Consider the following 21,940-nt stretch of genomic DNA (forward strand, 5'->3'; position numbering starts at 1 on the left):
CCCTCTGGACCCTGTGCGATTGCCCCTGACCCTGTGCGATTGCCCCTGACCCTGTGCGATTGCCCCTGACCCTGTGTGATCTCTCCGGACCCCGTGCGATCTCTCCGGACCCCGTGCGATCCCTCTGGACCCTGTGCGATTGCCCCTGACCCTGTGCGATTGCCCCTGACCCTGTGCGATTGCCCCTGACCCTGTGTGATCTCTCCGGACCCCGTGCGATCTCTCCGGACCCCGTGCGATCTCTCCGGACCCCGTGCGATCTCTCCGGACCCCGTGCGATCCCTCTGGACCCTGTGCGATTGCCCCTGACCCTGTGCGATCTTTCCGGACCCCGTGTGAGCTCTCGTCAGATCAGATGTGTAATCTGGAGGATGGATGTTTTCTGCTTTTCTCCCTGTGATTACTGATAATTGTGATGGATTTGAGCCCCGGTGGGGACAGAGACGTTGGTGTCTGTACAGCGCTGTGGAATGTGCTGGCGCTATATCAATAAGAACAATGAATGATATCTTAATTTCTCTGTTATTAGGAGGCGCTGTACGCGCTGGTGATGTTTTCTGACCAGTGAGGACAGCGTCCGTCAGATATGGCAGAAACAAATAGAAAACCTGACAGAAGCCATTATGAATCCTGAGGACCAATTAGTGCTGATTGGGATCCATGGTAAAATAGATCCGTTCTAGGCGGCCGGACGCTGCTGTGAATGAAGACCCCGGTGTTAATAGACACTTAGGTGGGTCCTTCGTGGTGGTCTGTCGGCGGCGCCCCCATCGGCTGGCACAGCGTATTACTGTCAGTAATCTATGGGTAAAGGAGCCGGGCTGTGGGGTCAGCGAGCCAAACCTCCGACTCCGCACCTTCCCTGACTCCATCGCCCGGTCACCACTGACCCCCACATAAAGAGCAGCAGAGTCCGGGAAAAGCCGAGATCAGGAACAGAACTGACATTTCCGAACTTCCCAGATTACTATGGAACCAGCACGTCCTGCACTGAACTACTGCACCCAGCGTGTTATATATGATAGGAGTCCGAGTCGCTCACGTTTATACCGACTCCACCAAGCTGGACCCGACTCCACAGCCCTGAGCAGCAGTGCAGTGGTTCTGCCGCTTTTGTGACCTGACGTGATATTCTGACAACGCACATGTGACCGCTGCAGCCAATCACTGGCCCTAAGGCTGTGTGCACACGTTGTGGAATTACTGCGGATCCGCAGCGTTTTTTTTCCCGCGCAGAAACGCTGCAGATCCGCAAAGTGACTTACAGTACAATGTAAATCAATAGGAAAAAAAAAATGCTGTGCTAATGGTCTGGAAAATTCCGCATGGAAAACACAGCGGGTTGAAAGAAGGAGCATGTGAGTTATTTGTGCGGATCTGCAGCGTTTTTGTACCCATTCCATTATTGAAACCCGCAGGGGTAAAAAATGCATGAAATCCACACAAAATCCGCAACAAAAACGCACAAAATCCGCATAAAAAGCGCATCAAATCTGCACCTGCGTTTTCTGCCAGGAGATGCAGATTGTTTGCAGAAAATTCTGCACCCCAATCTGCAATGTGTGCACATCGCCTCACAGTGAAGTGTGCAGGACAGTATGTGACTATTGAGGCCTGCGATTGGCTGCAGTGGTCACGTGTATGGTTGCAATGCTATCACTCGTGGACTGTCGGGACCTCTGGACTGGTTGATACATTTGCAGGTGAAGTTTTGTGGCATTTTCATGCTTCCTCTACTTTGTCCTAACTTTATAAAAAGCGAGCACAGATCAGAGGAGTCGGCCAACCCTGCTGTACTGGGTTGAATCGGATGACTCTTTAAAGGGGCTGAGTCGGATGACTCCTTAAAGGGGTTGGCCATGACTTTTTATTGTAGTTGTATCTTTAGGATAAATCCTCCATTTCTGATCAGTGGGGTGGGATTCTGGGCACCCCGCCAATCAGCTGTTAGCACCATCAGCCGCAGATTTTCGAATTCTGTCGTTGCTCAGTGGCGCCATCATTTATATAGTGGTTGCGGCTCGGCACTGCAGATAAACTCCTTATTCCAATGACTATGTGGTGGATCTCTAACACTGTAGCTCTGGGCTCCGGCAGCATCTGACAACCTGGCTCTGGTAACAGCTGATGGGGTGCTGGGGGTCCCATCCCCACCAATCAGATATTAATGGCAGTGGCCAGGCGGAAGGGTTGTGCATGTTGAATGTCAGCATGCTCCATCCTTTGTCCCCATGGAAGATGAACCACATGTTCATGTGTGTGCGGGGGAGAGGAGCAGATGACTGAGGCCGTTCTCAGCCCTTATTCACATTATGTCAGGTGACTTATTAATGCTGTGGGTTAGGACCGTCCCGAGTAGGGTCACCGTGACGCGGTTGGACAGCGAATACGTAATGTTAACCCAGCACCCAATATTATTTTCATGATCTGTTGCCGTTTATTTACTGCAGGGCACTTGCTCTTTTTGTCTCGGGTTTTGTACTTGTTTGGGCAGCTTTTTTGGGGTGTCTTGATTTTTTTGGGGTGATTTAGGGTTGGAGTCTTCATTCTCAAGGTAGAAAACATAACATTGTATCACATTATCGTGTAATCTCTCACGAAGGTTCCGCAAATGTCAATCATCCTATGATCGTCCTCGAGATGAGCCGCAGCAGCCGTCCTATGTCGTGAAGACCAGCAGAGGACGCTCATTGCCCAGGGAACATTCCAGAAAACTGGTGCAGGAGGCTTGGGGACTCATCATTCATCCTTTTGCCACTTCTGCACGTTCTCTGAGGAAGGGACCTAAGGGTATGTGCCCACCATCAGGAGTAGCTCAGGATTTGGGAGTTTAGGCGACTTTCACACTTCTGTTTTCTGGGGTCCGTCGTGGTGCAGTAAAATGACGTTTCGACGTACGTCATGAAAATAGGTAAAACCGTGTGCGACGGATCCATCGTACAGAAATTCAGAGAGAGATCCCCCTCTAGATTTGGAAATCCTCCTTCTGGTCCTGTGTGTGACGGTCAGCGACGGATCCTGCTCCCATAGGCTTCCATTGTAGCCGACGACGGGCAGCACAGGATGCGTCGCTGAGCGATTTTCCGACGTGCACAAAAAACGTTACAATGAACGTTCTCTGCACAACGGACCGCTATTTTACGACGGATCCAGTGCACAACGGATGAAACGGATCGCCATCCGCCGTTAATACAAGTCTATGGGAAAATGCAGGATCCTGCAAATCACAGGAATCCAGTTTTCCCCTTCTGAGCATGCCCGGAAGGAGGATTTTCAAGTCTGGGGGATCTCCCTCCCTCTCCCGGAATTTCTGTACGACGGATCCGTCATTACACTGGATCCGTCGCACACGTTTTTACCTATTTTAATGACGTACGTCGATATGTCATTTTACTGCACCACGACGGACCCCAGAAAACGGAAGTGTGAAAGTCGCCTAATACAAGTCTATGGGAAAATGCAGGATCCTGCATTCTCAAAAATCGACGGATTGTGACGGATCTGAAAAGACAGAAGTGTGAAAGAATCCGTCACAATGCGTCGGCGTAAATAGTGAAAAACGGATGCAACGCATTCAGTATTTTGACGGATCTGCTAGACGGTTCTGTCGAAAAACTGGGTCCGTTTCATCCGTTTTTTTGATGGATCCATTTTCCATCCATTTTTGGGAGTCTCCAAAATGTGATTGGCTACTGGAAAATAGGGAAACCAATATATTAGCTGGCCGGCTGTCTTCAGGCTGGATGCTTTGTTCAGGCTGGCGGGAGTCTTGTTGGCACATTTGGGGGTGACGCCCCAGGCCAGGTTTATATAGATTGGGGGCCTGTCTGGCCTATTGGCTACAAATTCCTGATTCTGAGCATGCTCAGTGTAAAAAAACGGATTCCAGCGCTGGATTCCGTCATACGACGTGTCACGACAGATCCTATGTCCATAGACTTCCATTCTAGTCAACGACATATGCTGCAGGATCCGTCGCGACACGTTTTCCCGACGCAGACAAAAAACGTTACATTGAACGCTTCTTCCAGACGACGGCCCACCAAAACACGACGGATGTGACGTGTGGCCATCCGCCGCGATCTGTCGCTAATACAAGTCTATGGGAAAAAAACGGATCCTGCGGGCACATTTGCATGATCCGTTTTTTTCCCAAAACGACGCGTTGCAACAGATCTGAAAAGACGGAAGCGTGAAAGAGGCCTTAGGCTGCTTTTATTTTTGGCAGAAAAACCTGGTTTCTTGGCAGGAAAGAAGCTGCAGCAAAAACAGGTTTAGGCTCTGTGCACACGTTGCAGATCAGGCTTAGGAATTTCTGGTGCGGATTCTGCTCTCCTGGCAGAAAACGCACCTGCGGACTTTGTGCGTTTTTGCTGTGGTTTTCTTGCGGATTTGCTGCGTTTTTTACCCCTGCGGTTTTCTATAATGGAATGGGTACAAAAACGCTGCAGATTCACAAAAAAGAAGGGACATGCTACTTCTTTTAAACCGCAGCGTTTCCGCAGTGGATTTTCCACAAAGTGTGCACAGCATTTTTTTTCTCATTGATCTGCAGCGGTTCTGCACCGCAAAAAATGCTGCGGATCCGCAGAGAATCCGCAACGTGTGCACATACCCTTAGGCGCATTTTGTGCATTTTTTTGTCTAACTTGCGTCTCTTTGTCCATGACATTTCTGCAGAAAAAAGCTGCAAATAATGATCCCACTTATTCAAGCCAATGGGTGAAAAACGCAGCAAAAACGCGGAAAGAAGTGACATCTATGTGCCAAAAAGCAGCAAAGCACAAGGTCCGGATGACCAGAACCCACTGTGTGCAGGAGATTTCTGAGATCTCATTGGTTTTGCTGGAACTGTAAAAAGCAGCTGAAAATCAGCATCAAAAGCGCCAGTGTGAACACGCACAGATCTGCCTCTGAGCTCGCTGGCAGCTCAGCTGCGGTTTTAATGTGAGTTTTCATTGCATGCGATTTTTTTGTCACTTGAAATAAAGCTAATTGAAAGTTGGCTTCTGGGAAGGAAAAAAAAGTGATTTCCAGTTTGCAGATATATTGGGGTTTGTTCCCACGGTCAGTGGACGCTGCGTGCATCTGTTACAGCAAGAAATATGGTCCTTACATGAATTTCTGGGGGCGTGTCTTATTTATTTCTGGGGGCGTGTCTTACTTATTTCTGGGGGCGTGTCTTACATTTATTTCTGGGGACGTGTCTTACATGAATCTCTGGGGGCGTGTCTTATTTATTTCTGGGGGCGTGTCTTACATGAATTTATGGGGGCGTATCTTTATTTCTGGGGGCGTGTCTTACATGAATTTATGGGGGCATGTCTTACATGAATTTATGGGGGCGTGTCTTACATGAATTTATGGGGGCGTGTCTTTATTTCTGGGGGCGTGTCTTACATGAATTTATGGGGGCGTGTCTTACATGAATTTATGGGGGCGTGTCTTACATTAATTTATGGGGGCGTGTCTTACATGAATTTATGGGGGCGTGTCTTACATGAATTTATGGGGGCGTGTCTTACATGAATTTATGGGGGCGTGTCTTACATGAATTTATGGGGGCGTGTCTTTATTTCTGGGGGCGTGTCTTACATAAATTTATGGGGGCGTGTCTTACATGAATTTCTGGGGGCGTGTCTTACATGAATTTATGGGGGCGTGTCTTACATGAATTTATGGGGGCATGTCTTACATGAATTTATGGGGGCATGTCTTACATGAATTTATGGGAGCATGTCTTGCATGAATTTCTGGGGGTGTATCTTATTTATTTCTGGGGGCGTGTCTTAGATGTATTTTTCTGGGGGCGTGTCTTAGATGTATTTTTCTGGGGGCGTGTCTTACATTTATGGGGGCGTGTCTTACATAAATTTATGTGGGCATGTCTTACGTTTATTTATGGGGCGAGTCTTACATAAATTTATGGGGGCGTGCCTTACCTGAATTTATGGGTGTATCTTATTTCTTTCTGGGGGCGTGTCTTACATGAATTTCTGGGGCATGTCTTACATTTATTTATGGGGCGTGTCTTACATATATTTCTGGGGGCGTGCCTTACATTTATTTATGGGGGTGTGTCTTTACAGGAATTTATGGGTGTGTCTTACATCAATTCCTGGGCCTTGTCTTACACGAATGTATGGGGGCGTGTCTTACATTAACACCTGGGGGTGTGCCTTGCATGGATTTCTGGGGGCGTGTCTTACATTAACACCTGGGGGTGTGCCTTGCATGGATTTCTGGGGGTGTGTCTTGCATGGATTTCTGGGGGTGTGTCTTGCATGGATTTCTGGGGGTGTGTCTTTACAGGAATTTATGGGTGTGTCTTACATTAATTCCTGGGCCTTGTCTTACACGAATGTATGGGGGCGTGTCTTACATTAACACCTGGGGGTGTGCCTTGCATGGATTTCTGGGGGTGTGTCTTGCATGGATTTCTGGGGGTGTGTCTTGCATGGATTTCTGGGGGTGTGTCTTGCATGGATTTCTGGGGGTGTGCCTTGCATGGATTTCTGGGCGTGTGTCTTGCATGGATTTCTGGGGGCGTGTCTTCAACCTTCTTTGCAGTGACCCTGTGAACAATGCCCCCTTAATAAAGACCATACAAATTAGCGCTGAATATAAACGCCCATAACTCGGGAGTTGTATGGCGGAATTTAAAAACAAAGAAAGCTGAATACTGGGGAAGCGATAGGAATAATGACAGAGGAAACCTCCGCTCCTCTCCGGGGACAGATCCTTCGCTCCACGTCTCTAATGGCGATTCCTGCGCAGATTGCGGCGCCGTCCGTCCTCCACATGAGTCTTGTGCCGGTCCTTGTTCTGCCCGATACATCGTGTTCTCAGTGATTCCAGCTGTTTATCACACATTATTGTTTGGCTTTCGCAGCTGCTGCCTGGCATTGAGTGTCGTTGTCCAGGGTTTTGGGCAGTGATGATGTCACCTCTATAAGATATAATGGCCGCGTTACTGTAGATGACATCACGGCGATTCCTGGTGAATACGGGAGATCACAGGACGGCTCATTCACAGCTCTGCTACATGTCACAGCGATCTACTACATCTGAAATCATCAGCATCAATGTAATGATCAAAAGTCATAGAAAGCCGGATCCTGCAAAACGGTGAAGAAGAATCGAATAAAGACTGCGACTAACAGACGAGCGGAGACCTAAAATTAACCGTACTGAGTATCTAATCCTAACATATGTGATACTGTCTGCTGAGCCGTGTATCTAATCCTCTCCTGTGTGATACTGACTGCTGAGCCGTGTATCTAATCCTCTCCTGTGTGATACTGTCTGCTGAGCCGTGTATCTAATCCTCTCCTGTGTGATACTGACTGCTGAGCCGTGTATCTAATCCTCTCCTGTGTGATACTGTCTGCTGAGCCGTGTATCTAATCCTCTCCTGTGTGATACTGACTGCTGAGCCGTGTATCTAATCCTCTCCTGTGTGATACTGTCGTCTGAGCCGTGTATCTAATCCTCTCCTGTGTGATACTGTCTGCTGAGCCGTGTATCTAATTCTCTCCTGTGTGATACTGTCTGCTGAGCCGTGTATCTAATCCTCTCCTGTGTGATACTGACTGCTGAGCCGTGTATCTAATCCTCTCCTGTGTGATACTGTCTGCTGAGCCGTGTATCTAATCCTCTCCTGTGTGATACTGTCTGCTGAGCCGTGTATCTAATCCTATCATGTGTGATACTGACTGCTGAGCAGTGTATCTAATCCTCTCCTGTGTGATACTGTCTGCTGAGCCGTGTATCTAATCCTCTCCTGTGTGATACTGTCTGCTGAGCCGTGTATCTAATCCTGTCCTGTGTGATACTGTCTGCTGAGCTGTGTATCTAATCCTCTCCTGTGTGATACTGTCTGCTGAGCCGTGAATCTAATCCTCTCCTGTGTGATACTGTCTGCTGAGCCGTGTATCTAATCCTCTCCTGTGTGATACTGTCTGCTGAGCCGTGTATCTAATCCGTGATACTGACTGCTGAGCAGTGTATCTAATCCTCTCCTGTGTGATACTGTCTGCTGAGCCGTGTATCTAATCCTCTCCTGTGTGATACTGTCTGCTGAGCCGTGTATCTAATCCTATCCTGTGTGATACTGTCTGCTGAGCCGTGTATCTAATCCTCTCCTGTGTGATACTGTCTGCTGAGCCGTGTATCTAATCCTATCCTGTGTGATACGGTCTGCTGAGCCGTGTATCTAATCCGCTCCTGTGTGATACTGTCTGCTGAGCCGTGTATCTAATCCTATCCTGTGTGATACTGTCTGCTGAGCCGTGTATCTAATCCTATCTTGTGTGATACGGTCTGCTGAGCCGTGTATCTAATCCTCTCCTGTGTGATACTGTCTGCTGAGCCGTGTATCTAATCCGCTCCTGTGTGATACTGTCTGCTGAGCCGTGTATCTAATCCTATCCTGTGTGATACTGTCTGCTGAGCCGTGTATCTAATCCTATCCTGTGTGATACGGTCTGCTGAGCCGTGTATCTAATCCTCTCCGGTGTGATACTGTCTGCTGAGCCGTGTATCTAATCCTATCCTGTGTGATACTGTCTGCTGAGCTGTGTATCTAATCCTATGCTGTGTGATACTGTCTGCTGAGTTGTGTATCTAATCCTATCCTGTGTGATACTGACTGCTGAGCCGTGTATCTAATCCTATGCTGTGTGATACTGTCTGCTGAGTTGTGTATCTAATCCTATACTGTGTGATACTGATTGCTGAGCCGTGTATCTAATCCTATCCTGTGTGATACTGTCTGCTGAGCCGTGTATCTAATCCTATCCTGTGTGATACTGACTGCTGAGCTGTGTATCTAATCCTATCCTGTGTGATACTGTCTGCTGAGCCGTGTATCTAATCCTCTCCTGTGTGATACTGTCTGCTGAGCCGTGTATCTAATCCGCTCCTGTGTGATACAGTCTGCTGAACCGTGTATCTAATCCTCTCCTGTGTGATACTGACTGCTGAGCCGTGTATCTAATCCTCTCCTGTGTGATACTGACTGCTGAGCCGTGTATCTAATCCTCTCCTGTGTGATACTGACTGCTGAGCCATGTATCTAATCATCTCCTGTGTGATACTGACTGCTGAGATGTGTATCTAATCCTCTCCTGTGTGATACTATCTGCTGAGATGTGTATCTAATCCTCTCCTGTGTGATACTGACTGCTGAGCCGTGTATCTAATACTATCCTGTGTGATACTGTCTGCTGAGATGTGTATCTAATCCTCTCCTGTGTGATACTGTCTGCTGAGCTGTGTATCTAATCCTATCCTGTGTGATACTGACTGCTGAGCCGTGTATCTAATCCTCTCCTGTGTGATACTGTCTGCTGAGCCGTGTATCTAATCCTCTCCTGTGTGATACTGTCTGCTGAGCCGTGTATCTAATCCTCTCCTGTGTGATACTGACTGCTGAGCCGTGTATCTAATCCTCTCCTGTGTGATACTGACTGCTGAGCCGTGTATCTAATCCTCTCCTGTGTGATACTGACTGCTGAGCCGTGTATCTAATCCTCTCCTGTGTGATACTGACTGCTGAGCCGTGTATCTAATCCTCTCCTGTGTGATACTGACTGCTGAGCCGTGTATCTAATCCTATCCTGTGTGATACTGACTGCTGAGCCGTGTATCTAATCCTATCCTGTGTGATACTGACTGCTGAGCCGTGTATCTAATCCTCTCCTGTGTGATACTGACTGCTGAGCCGTGTATCTAATCCTATCCTGTGTGATACTGTCTGCTGAGATGTGTATCTAATCCTCTCCTGTGTGATACTGACTGCTGAGCCGTGTATCTAATCCTCTCCTGTGTGATACTGACTGCTGAGCCGTGTATCTAATCCTCTCCTGTGTGATACTGACTGCTGAGCCGTGTATCTAATCCTATCCTGTGTGATACTGACTGCTGAGCCGTGTATCTAATCCTCTCCTGTGTGATACTGTCTGCTGAGCCGTGTATCTAATCCTCTCCTGTGTGATACTGTCTGCTGAGCCGTGTATCTAATCCTCTCCTGTGTGATACTGCCTGCTGAGCCGTGTATCTAATTCTCTCCTGTGTGATACTGACTGCTGAGCCGTGTATCTAATCCTATCCTGTGTGATACTGACTGCTGAGCCGTGTATCTAATCCTATCCTGTGTGATACTGACTGCTGAGCCGTGTATCTAATCCTCTCCTGTGTGATACTGTCTGCTGAGCCGTGTATCTAATCCTCTCCTGTGTGATACTGACTGCTGAGCCGTGTATCTAATCCTCTCCTGTGTGATACTGACTGCTGAGCCGTGTATCTAATCCTCTCCTGTGTGATACTGACTGCTGAGCCGTGTATCTAATCCTCTCCTGTGTGATACTGACTGCTGAGCCGTGTATCTAATCCTATCCTGTGTGATACTGACTGCTGAGCCGTGTATCTAATCCTATCCTGTGTGATACTGACTGCTGAGCCGTGTATCTAATCCTCTCCTGTGTGATACTGACTGCTGAGCCGTGTATCTAATCCTATCCTGTGTGATACTGTCTGCTGAGATGTGTATCTAATCCTCTCCTGTGTGATACTGACTGCTGAGCCGTGTATCTAATCCTCTCCTGTGTGATACTGACTGCTGAGCCGTGTATCTAATCCTCTCCTGTGTGATACTGACTGCTGAGCCGTGTATCTAATCCTATCCTGTGTGATACTGACTGCTGAGCCGTGTATCTAATCCTCTCCTGTGTGATACTGTCTGCTGAGCCGTGTATCTAATCCTCTCCTGTGTGATACTGTCTGCTGAGCCGTGTATCTAATCCTCTCCTGTGTGATACTGCCTGCTGAGCCGTGTATCTAATTCTCTCCTGTGTGATACTGACTGCTGAGCCGTGTATCTAATCCTATCCTGTGTGATACTGACTGCTGAGCCGTGTATCTAATCCTATCCTGTGTGATACTGACTGCTGAGCCGTGTATCTAATCCTCTCCTGTGTGATACTGTCTGCTGAGCCGTGTATCTAATCCTCTCCTGTGTGATACTGTCTGCTGAGCCGTGTATCTAATCCTCTCCTGTGTGATACTGCCTGCTGAGCCGTGTATCTAATCCTCTCCTGTGTGATACTGACTGCTGAGCCGTGTATCTAATCCTCTCCTGTGTGATACTGACTGCTGAGCCGTGTATCTAATCCTCTCCTGTGTGATACTGACTGCTGAGCTGTGTATCTAATCGTTCCCAGAGAGCACCGCTCTTTTGCTCCAGGGATCCGGTGTTGAGAACATCACGTTGCAGCAGTCGGAGCATTGATTATTTGTAACAGGATCAAGTTCAGAAGCTGCAACTATCTTCCATGTGGAGCTCTGCAGACAGAACAGCTCCTCAGAGGCTGCAAATAACATCACCCATGGATTTCACTGATCATCCTTCATTATTACCGTATATATGGTCTCAGTCAGTGACTGAAAAATGAAATAGGATCTGAAAGCATTAACTACCCCACTAGACTTCCCAGGACCACCCTGCACATCAACCACCCCAAATCTACGTGATGCAAATTAAATACGAACATGAAAACAAGACCCAAGTTATTACTTATCTTAGACAAGCTTTATATACACTCCTTTTTTTTTTTTTACTGCTCCTATGTACAAGAATATAACTACTATAACACTGCTCCTATGTACAAGAATATAACTACTATAACACTGCCCCTATGTACAAGAATATAACTACTATAATACTGCTCCTATGTACAAGAATATAACTACTATAATACTGCCCCCTATGTACAGGAATATAACTACTATAATACTGCCCCTATGTACAAGAATATAACTACTATAATACTGCTCCTATGTACAAGACTATAACTACTATAATACTGCCCCCTATGTACAGGAATATAACTACTATAATACTGCTCCTATGTACAAGAATATAACTACTATAATACTGCCCCCTATGTACAAGAATATAACTACTATAATACTGCTCCTATGTACAAGACTATAACTACTATAATACTGCCCCCTATGTACAGGAATATAACTACTATAATACTGCTCCTATGTACAAGAATATAACTACTATAATACTGCCCCCTATGTACAGGAATATAACTACTATAATACTGCTCCTATGTACAAGACTATAACTACTATAATACTGCCCCCTATGTACAGGAATATAACTACTATAATACTGCTCCTATGTACAAGAATATAACTACTATAATACTGCCCCTATGTACAAGAATATAACTACTATAATACTGCCCCTATGTACAAGAATATAACTACTATAATACTGCTCCTATGTACAAGAATATAACTACTATAATACTGCTCCTATGTACAAGAATATAACTACTATAATACTGCTCCTATGTACAAGAATATAACCACTATAATACTGTCCCTGTGTACAAGAATATAACTATTATAATACTGCCCCTATGTACAAGAATATAACTACTATAATACTGCTCCTATGTACAAGAATATAACCACTATAATACTGTCCCCTATGTACAAGAATATAACTACTATAATACTGCTCCTATGTACAAGAATATAACCACTATAATACTGTTCCTGTGTACAAGAATATAACTACTATAATACTGCCCCTGTGTACAGGAATATAACCAGTATAATACTGCCCCTGTGTACAGGAATATAACCAGTATAATACTGCCCCTGTGTACAGGAATATAACCAGTATAATACTGCCCCTGTGTACAGGAATATAACCAGTATAATACTGTGATTTTAATTACATCCAAACACAGTTGGTTCTGAGCTTCCTATATAAGCAGGCTTTACCACGTTATTAGCCATAGGTAAGTGTTCACACTAGGCAGTCAGCTCAGGTACCCATCCGTTCTGAGATTACCTTGACGATTGGTGGATGGGCTCACAACTTTTGGCCAAATCTTGTGCTAAGAATCTCATGTGTTTTTTCATATATTTCACAACCCATTATGCTATTCCCATTTCATGTATCGCACATTTCCTTGCTCTAGCACAGATTAATTTTGAGTGCAGCCATTAATCTATTTGCAGTATAATACTGCCCCTATGTACAGGAATATAACTACTATAATACTGCCCCTATGTACGGGAATATAACCAGTATAATACTGCCCCTATGCACGGGAATATAACCAGTATAATACTGCCCCTATGCACGGGAATATAACCAGTATAATCCTCCCCTATGCACGGGAATATAACCAGTATAATACTGCCCCTATGCACAGGAATATAACCAGTATAATACTGCCCCTATGCACAGGAATATAACCAGTATAATACTGCCCCTATGTACAGGAATATCACCAGTATAATACTGCCCCTATGTACAGGAATATAACCGCTATAATACTGCTCCTATGTACAGGAATATAACTACTATAATGCTGCTCCTATGTACGGGAATATAACCAGTATAATACTGCCCCTATGTACGGGAATATCACCAGTATAATACTGCCCCTATGCACGGGAATATAACCAGTATAATACTGCCCCTATGTACAGGAATATAACCAGTATAATACTGCCCCTAGGTACAGGAATATCACCAGTATAATACTGCCCCTATGTACAGGAATATAACCAGTATAATACTGCCCCTATGTACAGGAATATAACCACTATAATACTGTCCCTGTGTACAAGAATATAACTATTATAATACTGCCCCTATGTACAAGAATATAACTACTATAATAATGCCCCCTATGTACAAGAATATAACTACTATAATACTGCTCCTATGTACAGGAATATAACTACTATAATACTGCCCCTATGTACAGGAATATAACTACTATAATACTGCCCCCTATGTACAAGAATATAACTACTATAATACTGCTCCTATGTACAGGAATATAACCAGTATAATACTGCCCCTATGTACAGGAATATCACCGCTATAATACTGCCCCATGCAGAGACGTATATGAAGTGCTGCGTCTTCCTTGATCAGAGTTGCTGCCTCTTTCCTGGTTACACAGGACTCCGGAGTCTTGAAGTTGATGTTTTCTTTCTCTGCTTCAGATTCTTTTTTATTATCAGATTCGTGCTATAAATAGTGGATTCCTTTAACCTCTTGGATTTGGAATAAGCGGCGACACTTTCCCCCGCTGCAGACCCTTTTTCTGTTTTATTCCCTAGAAATAAGTTAATACATTCACATGGAAAAAAAAAAGCGTAAACCACCAGTCAGCGGAATTACATCTGTGTCCATTTTTCCCACCGTCTCGTAACTCTCATCGGATTTTGTGTCTCACTGACGCTACTGGACAAGTCCTCATACAAATTAAAATACGCATGGAAGAAAAGGGCCTTTTCATTCCTTGTGGCCTGGCTTGGCCCGGTGCCAGGGTTTGACACATTGTCTGGGGTTCCCCGCCAACTGGAATGTATTCTCCCTCCCAAAATTCCTATTCATTTCAGATGGGCTGGTTAACCCTTGAAGCACTGGCCGATGGCTTGCAGAACATTGGGTAAGCACCAGAGAGACGGAGTCACAGGATAAGCAGTTTCTATTAAAAAAAAAAAAATTAAAAAAAGTTATTTATGGCTGATTCATTGGAAAATGCCGATTAAAAAAAAAAGATATAAAAACAAATCCTCCAGTGGTCCAAGGTCCCTAGGAAAGAAACTAAGTTTGTAATCGCGGCTGAGACCATGTAACAAAGCACCGGGATGGGCGGCTCGCTCTAGAGGGTTTCTGGTGGGCACAGACGTCCTGCCTCTCCTGGGGGGCTGTGGGTCTGCAGTGAGCAGCAGGGTGTCTTCCAGCGCTGTTTCTTACATATATTGAAGTTTGTATGATCCTATTCATTGTTACGTTTTTCCCCATGGTAGGGGGGGGGGGTGTTCATGATCATAAGTACCAAATAATTAAAAAGTGCAACATATTTTTTTGTGTGTGTGTTGTGGCACTAAGACCAGCGCGGTGTGCGCTCTGGCCATGCAGTGGTTAATGCCGGGATCTCAGACCTTCTCCCCATTCAGCAGCCAAATGGCTCAAAGCCTCAAGTGTCCAACTCCTTCCTTCTTCCAATGTGAGAAGAAAAAACAAAAAAAAAGTTCATTCCTGCCACAAAAACTTCAAAGAAATGTACCACATGATAGAGGAATAACTACATCCACACTCCAAGAAGTGGACGAGGGGGTCTCAGTCGGTCCAGTTGGGGGGCATTGTCCACCACCTCTGGTCGTGAGCGCTGACCTGCCCAGACATCGTGGGCGCAGCCCCAGCATCAAGTATTGGATCTGGCAGCCCCCAGGTCACTGCGGGTACAGGACGGGCAGTGCTCATGCTCGGCAGTTCTGGCAATGCCCAGGTGTCACAAGATCACGCAGAACGGCCGGTGCGTGCCCGTCCCGCGGTCGCCTCGCCACTTGGTGTTCCTCTTCTGCTTGTGATTCTTCTCTGGAAGCTGCTGCCTGTGAAACATTGTAAAAAAAAAACGAAAGTTTAACATTCTACCACATTGATACAATAAAGTATCACTAACTTCTGACAATGTGATCACGTCAATATTGTGGCTGTGCTGCTGCAGTGATGGAACATTGTAGCCATCATACAGTAAAATGCTGCAGTATAAAGCATGGAGGAAGCAGAAACCATCAGATGTCTCATGGGAAGAAGTACGGTAGCAAAGATGGGGAATGTGGCGATGAGAACAGGGCTGAAATCATCATACGCATCTTACCTGATCACCCGGACGAGGTCGTGGAAGGCTTTGTCCACGTTCTGAGGTGGATCCTTGGCACTTGTTTCAATATAAGGAATCTGGAATTGAAAGAGAAGAAGAAGATTCTAAGCGACAGACATTGAAAATAGAAAACAAGCAACTTTACAAATTGTTTACGTCTAAGTCTTTTCTTGTTTGGAACACAATCCATCCCCCGGGTAGATCCTGCATCCATCTACGACATAATTCTTGCTCGCATTGCAAATGTATGTATTTTAGCAAGAAAAAGGTAATGCACCATCTACTTCACAAGTTTAGGATCTCTGCTTGTTGTCATGCAATGGAAAGAGATCAACAAAGCTCTTGAAAAGTGGTCTGCAGCGGCTTCCAATTTTATGTGGCAGAGTTTGAGGGGGCTTGTTCTGCAGACAGTAATCGCACAGCCAAACACAGGATTGTGGAGGGGGCCTGTGCTGCAGACAGTAGTCTCACAGCCAGACAGAGGATTGTGGAGGGGGCTTGTGCTGCAGACAGTAATCGCACAGCCAGAGAGAATTGTGGAGGGGGCTTGTGCTGCAGACAGTAATCGCACAGCCAGACAGAGGATTGTGGAGGGGGCTTGTTCTGCAGACAGTAATCGCACAGCCAAACACAGGATTGTGGAGGGGGCTTGTGCTGCAGACAGTAATCGCACAGCCAGACAGAGGATTGTGGAGGGGGCTTGTGCTGCAGACAGTAATCGCACAGCCAGACAGAGGATTGTGGAGGGGGCTTGTGCTGCAGACAGTAGTCTCACAGCCAGACAGAGGATTGTGGAGGGGGCTGGTGCTGCAGACAGTAATCGCACAGCCAGACAGAGGATTGTGGAGGGGGCTTGTGCTGCAGACAGTAGTCTCACAGCCAGACAGAGGATTGTGGAGGGGGCTTGTGCTGCAGACAGTAATCGCACAGCCAGACAGAGGATTGTGGAGGGGGCTTGTGCTGCGGACAGTAATCGCACAGCCAGACAGAGGATTGTGGAGGGGGCTTGTGCTGCGGACAGTAATCGCACAGCCAGACAGAGGATTGTGGAGGGGGCTTGTGCTGCGGACAGTAATCGCACAGCCAGACAGAGGATTGTGGAGGGGGCTTGTGCTGCGGACAGTAATCGCACAGCCAGACAGAGGATTGTGGAGGGGGCTTGTGCTGCGGACAGTAATCGCACAGCCAGACAGAGGATTGTGGAGGGGGCTTGTGCTGTAGACAGTAATCGCACAGCCAGACAGAGGATTGTGGAGGGGGCTTGTGCTGTAGACAGTAATCGCACAGCCAGACAGAGGATTGTGGAGGGGGCTTGTGCTGCAGACAGTAATCTCACAGCCAGACACAGGATTGTGGGGGGGCTGCCCCTGCATTTGTTTCGTCCTGCACTTACGTTGTGTTTTACTGCCATCTCTTTTCCTTGCTCACTTGATATTTTCCTTAAGTGCATCAGATCAACTTTGTTTGCAACTAAAATCATTGGGAAAGATTCTCTGAAAGAAATAAAGACAAAATAACATCCAAATCCTGACTGACAGCCTATATGTGCAGTTGTACCATCCCTTTACATCTACAGAACTCCTATAGAACTCCATCCCTTACATCATAACGTTTGACAGATAAAAGGGATTTCTCGGGATGGAACAATTCTCCCTGCCCCCAACATCCGGCTGCCGCTCTCCGTTCTTACCTGTCTTTGACCCTGAGGATGAGTTGATGAAAACGATCCACGTGTTCGAAGCTCGCCTTGTCCGTGACCGAGAACACGATGAGGAAACCATCGCCGGTCCTCATGTACTGCTCCCTCATGGCGCTGAACTCCTCCTGGCCGGCCGTGTCCAGCACTGGCCCAAGAAAAGGAAACGCCGCTAATTACATCCAGTCTAAAAATATTTGTCATTTGATTTTTTGTATTTGTTATTATTTTTCCACAATTTAGGATTATTATTTATTTACAGAAACTCTAATAAGATTCTCACGACTTTAGATTATTCCTCCCCCAGGACCGGGCCCAACCTCCACGTGCACCGCCACTAGCCGCCAACTACGCCACTGCTGTGACGTGATGACAAATACTATGGAGTGTCAGCATTTCATGAAGGGGTTTGATACATTGTCTATGAGATAGAAATCAGTTCTTCCCCCATGCTTTACCCTGCAGCTTTACACCATTTAAGCACAGTTATTTCTAGTGACTCCAGCTCTTCTCATTGACAAATGGAGTCTGAAGTAGCCAGAATTCTACATGTTCATATTGTCTCAGCAGAGGCCCAGATTGCTGCATTATCTCCTCTCCACCCTTCACACAATTAGTGCACAGTTATTATTGTAGCTGCATTGTCTAGTAGAGACTGAAGCAGCCTAAATACGGTCTCATCCGTGGCCCAGATTGCGGCTCTATCCCCCCCATGCTTTACATTGCAGCTTGGCTTGATCAGATTGGCTGCTGTGATCTTCTGCTTATACACAGGAGGTCAGTGCGTGAAGATGTCATATAAGAGCAAAGACAAAAAGGTCACAGACCCCAAGAAATATGCTGAAAAATGAGGTGTTGTCAGGAAGGTCGGAGCACTGGTGCAGCCTAAGCTCCATTATTCGGAGGTTATAATGTGGGATTCTGCGCCTTATTTTACCCTTTAGATCACGTTAGACTCTGGCCTGCAGGGTGAGTATATTTGGCCCATAGCACCAGACAGGACCCACACCTGGTATCACACTCAACTATATTCATTAAATAATGGAGAAAGAAGCGCCAGCTGACTCTTCCTCCTCCATCATTTGCCTCGGTGTCTGACGTGTCACCGCAACGAGACGTCATTGCAGATGTGCAGAGAATCTGAAGCCACCATGAAGAGAGCGGACTACAGGGGGAACAGGCAGAGTTTTTTTTTTTTTTTTAATTGTGGGGCCCATTCTGTATGGAGGACTGTGTGGGGCCATTATACTGTACGGAGGACTATGTGGGGCCATTATACTGTACGGAGGACTATGTGGGGCCCATTATACTGTACGGAGGACTATGTGGGGCCCATTATACTGTACGGAGAACTATGCAGGGCCATTATACTGTATGTTACATATATAGTTACATAGTTATTAAGGTTGAAGGAAGACTTTAAGTCCATCTAGTTCAACCCATAGCCTAACCTAACTTGCCCTAACATGTTGATCCAGAGGAAGGCAAAAAAAAAACATGTGGCAAAGAGTAAGCTCCACCTTGGGGAAAAAAATTCCTTCCCGACTCCACATATGGCAATCAGACTAGTTCCCTGGATCAACGCCCTATCAAGGAATCTAGTGTATATACCCTGTAACATTATACTTTTCCAGAAATGTATCCAGTCCCCTCTTAAATTTAAGTAACGAATCACTCATTACAACATCATACGGCAGAGAGTTCCATAGTCTCACTGCTCTTACAGTAAAGAATCCGCGTCTGTTATTATGCTTAAACCTTTTTTCCTCCAAACGTAGAGAATGCCCCCTTGTCCCTGTTTCAGGTCTATGATTAAAAAGATCATCAGAAAGGTCTTTGTACTGTCCCCTCATATATTTATACATTAACATAAGATCACCCCTTAGTCTTCGTTTTTCCAAACTAAATAGCCCCAAGTGTAATAACCTATCTTGGTATTCCAGACCCCCCAGTCCTCTAATAACCTTGGTCGCTCTTCTCTGCACCCGCTCCAGTTCAGCTATGTCTTTCTTATACACCGGAGACCAGAACTGTGCACAGTATTCTAAGTGTGGTCGAACTAGTGCCTTGTATAGAGGTAAAATTATGTTCTCCTCATGAGCATCTATGCCTCTTTTAATGCATCCCATTATTTTATTTGCCTTTGTAGCAGCTGCCTGACACTGGCCCCTGAATATGAGTTTGTCATCCACCCATACACCCAGGTCTTTTTCATTGACGGTTTTGCCCAGAGTTTTAGAATTAAGCACATAATTATACATCTTATTACTTCTACCCAAGTGCATGACCTTACATTTATCCCCATTAAAGCTCATTTGCCATTTATCAGCCCAAGCTTCTAGTTTACATAAATCATCCTGTAATATAAAATTGTCCTCCTCTGTATTGATTACCCTGCAGAGATTAGTGTCATCTGCAAATATTGAAATTCTACTCTGAATGCCCCCTACAAGGTCATTAATAAATATGTTAAAAAGAAGAGGGCCCAATACTGACCCCTGTGGTACCCCACTGCTAACCGCGACCCAGTCCGAGTGTGCTCCATTAATAACCACCCTTTGTTTCCTATCCCTGAGCCAGCTCTCAACCCACTTACACATATTTTCCCCTATCCCCATTATTCTCATTTTATGTATCAACCTTTTGTGTGGCACCGTATCAAAAGCTTTTGAAAAGTCCATATACACTACATCCACTGGGTTCCCTTGGTCCAATCCGGAACTTACCTCTTCATAGAAACTGATCAAATTAGTCTGACATGAACGGTCCCTAGTAAACCCGTGCTGATACTGGGTCATGAGGTTATTCCTCTTCAGATACTCCAGTATAGCGTCCCTTAGAATGCCCTCCAGGATTTTACCCACAGTAGAGGTGAAGCTTACTGGCCGATAATTTCCGAGTTCAGTTTTTGTTCCCTTTTTGAATATTGGCACCACATTTGCTATACGCCAGTCCTGTGGCACAGACCCTGTTATTATGGAGTCTTTAAAGATTAAAAATAATGGTCTATCAATGACTGTACTTAATTCCTGCAGTACTCGAGGGTGTATCCCATCCGGGCCCGGAGATTTCTCAATTTTAGTGATTTTTAGACGCCGCCGCACTTCCTGCTGGGTTAAGCAGGTGACATTTAATGGGGAATTTTTATCACTAGACATTTTGTCGCCATGGGATTTTCTTGTGTAAATACTGATGAAAAAAAAGTCATTTAGCATATTGGCTTTTTCCTCATCCTCATCCACCATCTCACCCAGACTATTTTTAAGGGGGCCAACACTATCATTTTTTAGTTTCTTACTATTTATGTAGTTAAAGAATATTTTGGGATTATTTTTACTCTCTCTGGCAATGAGTCTCTCTGTCTCAATCTTTGCTGCCTTGATTTGCTTTTTACAGAATTTATTTAATTTTTTGTATTTATTTAATGCCTCCTCACTACCTACTTCCTTTAATTCTCTAAATGCTTTCTTTTTGTCACTTATTGCGCCCCTTACAGCTCTATTTAGCCATATCGGTTTCCTCCTATTTCTAGTATGTTTATTCCCATACGGTATATACTGTGCACAGGTCCTATCCAGGATGCTAATAAATGTCTCCCATTTTCTTTGTGTATTTTTGTGTCTCAGGATATCGTCCCATTTAATTGCACCAAGATTCTCTCTCATCCGTTGGAAATTTGCCCTCCTGAAGTTTAGTGTCCTTGTAACCCCTCTATTACACATCTTTTTAAAGGATACATGAAAGCTTATTATTTTGTGATCGCTATTTCCCAAGTAACCCCCAACCCTTATATTTGCTATGCGGTCTGGCCTGTTGGTTAATATTAGGTCTAGCAGTGCCCCCCTTCTTGTTGGGTCCTGAACCAGTTGTGAAAGGTAATTATCTCTCACAGTTGTCAAAAACCGATTACCTTTGCTGGAACTGCAGGTTTCTGTTCCCCAATCTATTTCAGGGTAGTTGAATTCCCCCATAATGACTTCTCCTTGAGTCGCAGCTTCATCTATTTGCTTCGTGGAGGGCTACGTGGGGCCATTATACTGTATGGAGGGCTATGTGGGGCCCATTATACTGTACGGAGAACTATACAGGGCCATTATACTGTATGGAGGGCTATGTGGGGCCCATTATATTGTACGGAGAACTATGCAGGGCCATTATACTGTATGGAGGGCTATGTGGGGCCCATTATACTGTACGGAGAACTATACAGGGCCATTATACTGTATAGAGGGCTATGTGAGGCCCATTATACTGTACGGAGAACTATGCAGGGCCATTATACTGAATGGAGAGCTATGCAGTGCCGTTATATTGTATAGAGCATGATGCAGGGTCATTATAATGTATGAAGGGCTATGTGGGGCTCTTTATACTGTATGGAGAAATATGCAGGGCCATTTTGCTATACGGAGAGCTATACAGGGCCATTATATTGTATAGAGCATGATGCAGGGCCATTATAGTGTATGAAGGGCTATGTGGGGCCCATTATACTGTACGGAGAACTATGCAGGGCCATTATACT

General features: G+C 45.6%; 1 protein-coding gene across 2 annotated transcripts in view; it reads right to left on the reverse strand.

The window, feature by feature from the left end:
• Positions 1-14,136: 14,136 nt before the first annotated feature.
• Positions 14,137-21,940, reverse strand: part of MRAS (muscle RAS oncogene homolog) — a 35,218-nt gene continuing 27,414 nt past the window's right edge. For both annotated transcript variants that reach the window (XM_069732657.1, XM_069732658.1), the window contains 4 exons: positions 17,410-17,563; positions 17,113-17,212; positions 15,717-15,796; positions 14,137-15,447 (listed from right to left, as the gene is read on the reverse strand). In XM_069732657.1, the coding sequence (XP_069588758.1) occupies positions 15,348-15,447; positions 15,717-15,796; positions 17,113-17,212; positions 17,410-17,563 (434 nt within the window). In that variant the 3' untranslated portion in view covers positions 14,137-15,347. The remainder of the gene's footprint in view (positions 15,448-15,716; positions 15,797-17,112; positions 17,213-17,409; positions 17,564-21,940) is intronic.

Source organism: Ranitomeya imitator, chromosome 7 (genome assembly GCF_032444005.1).
Source record: "Ranitomeya imitator isolate aRanImi1 chromosome 7, aRanImi1.pri, whole genome shotgun sequence".
Taxonomy (NCBI): Eukaryota; Metazoa; Chordata; class Amphibia; order Anura; family Dendrobatidae; genus Ranitomeya; species Ranitomeya imitator.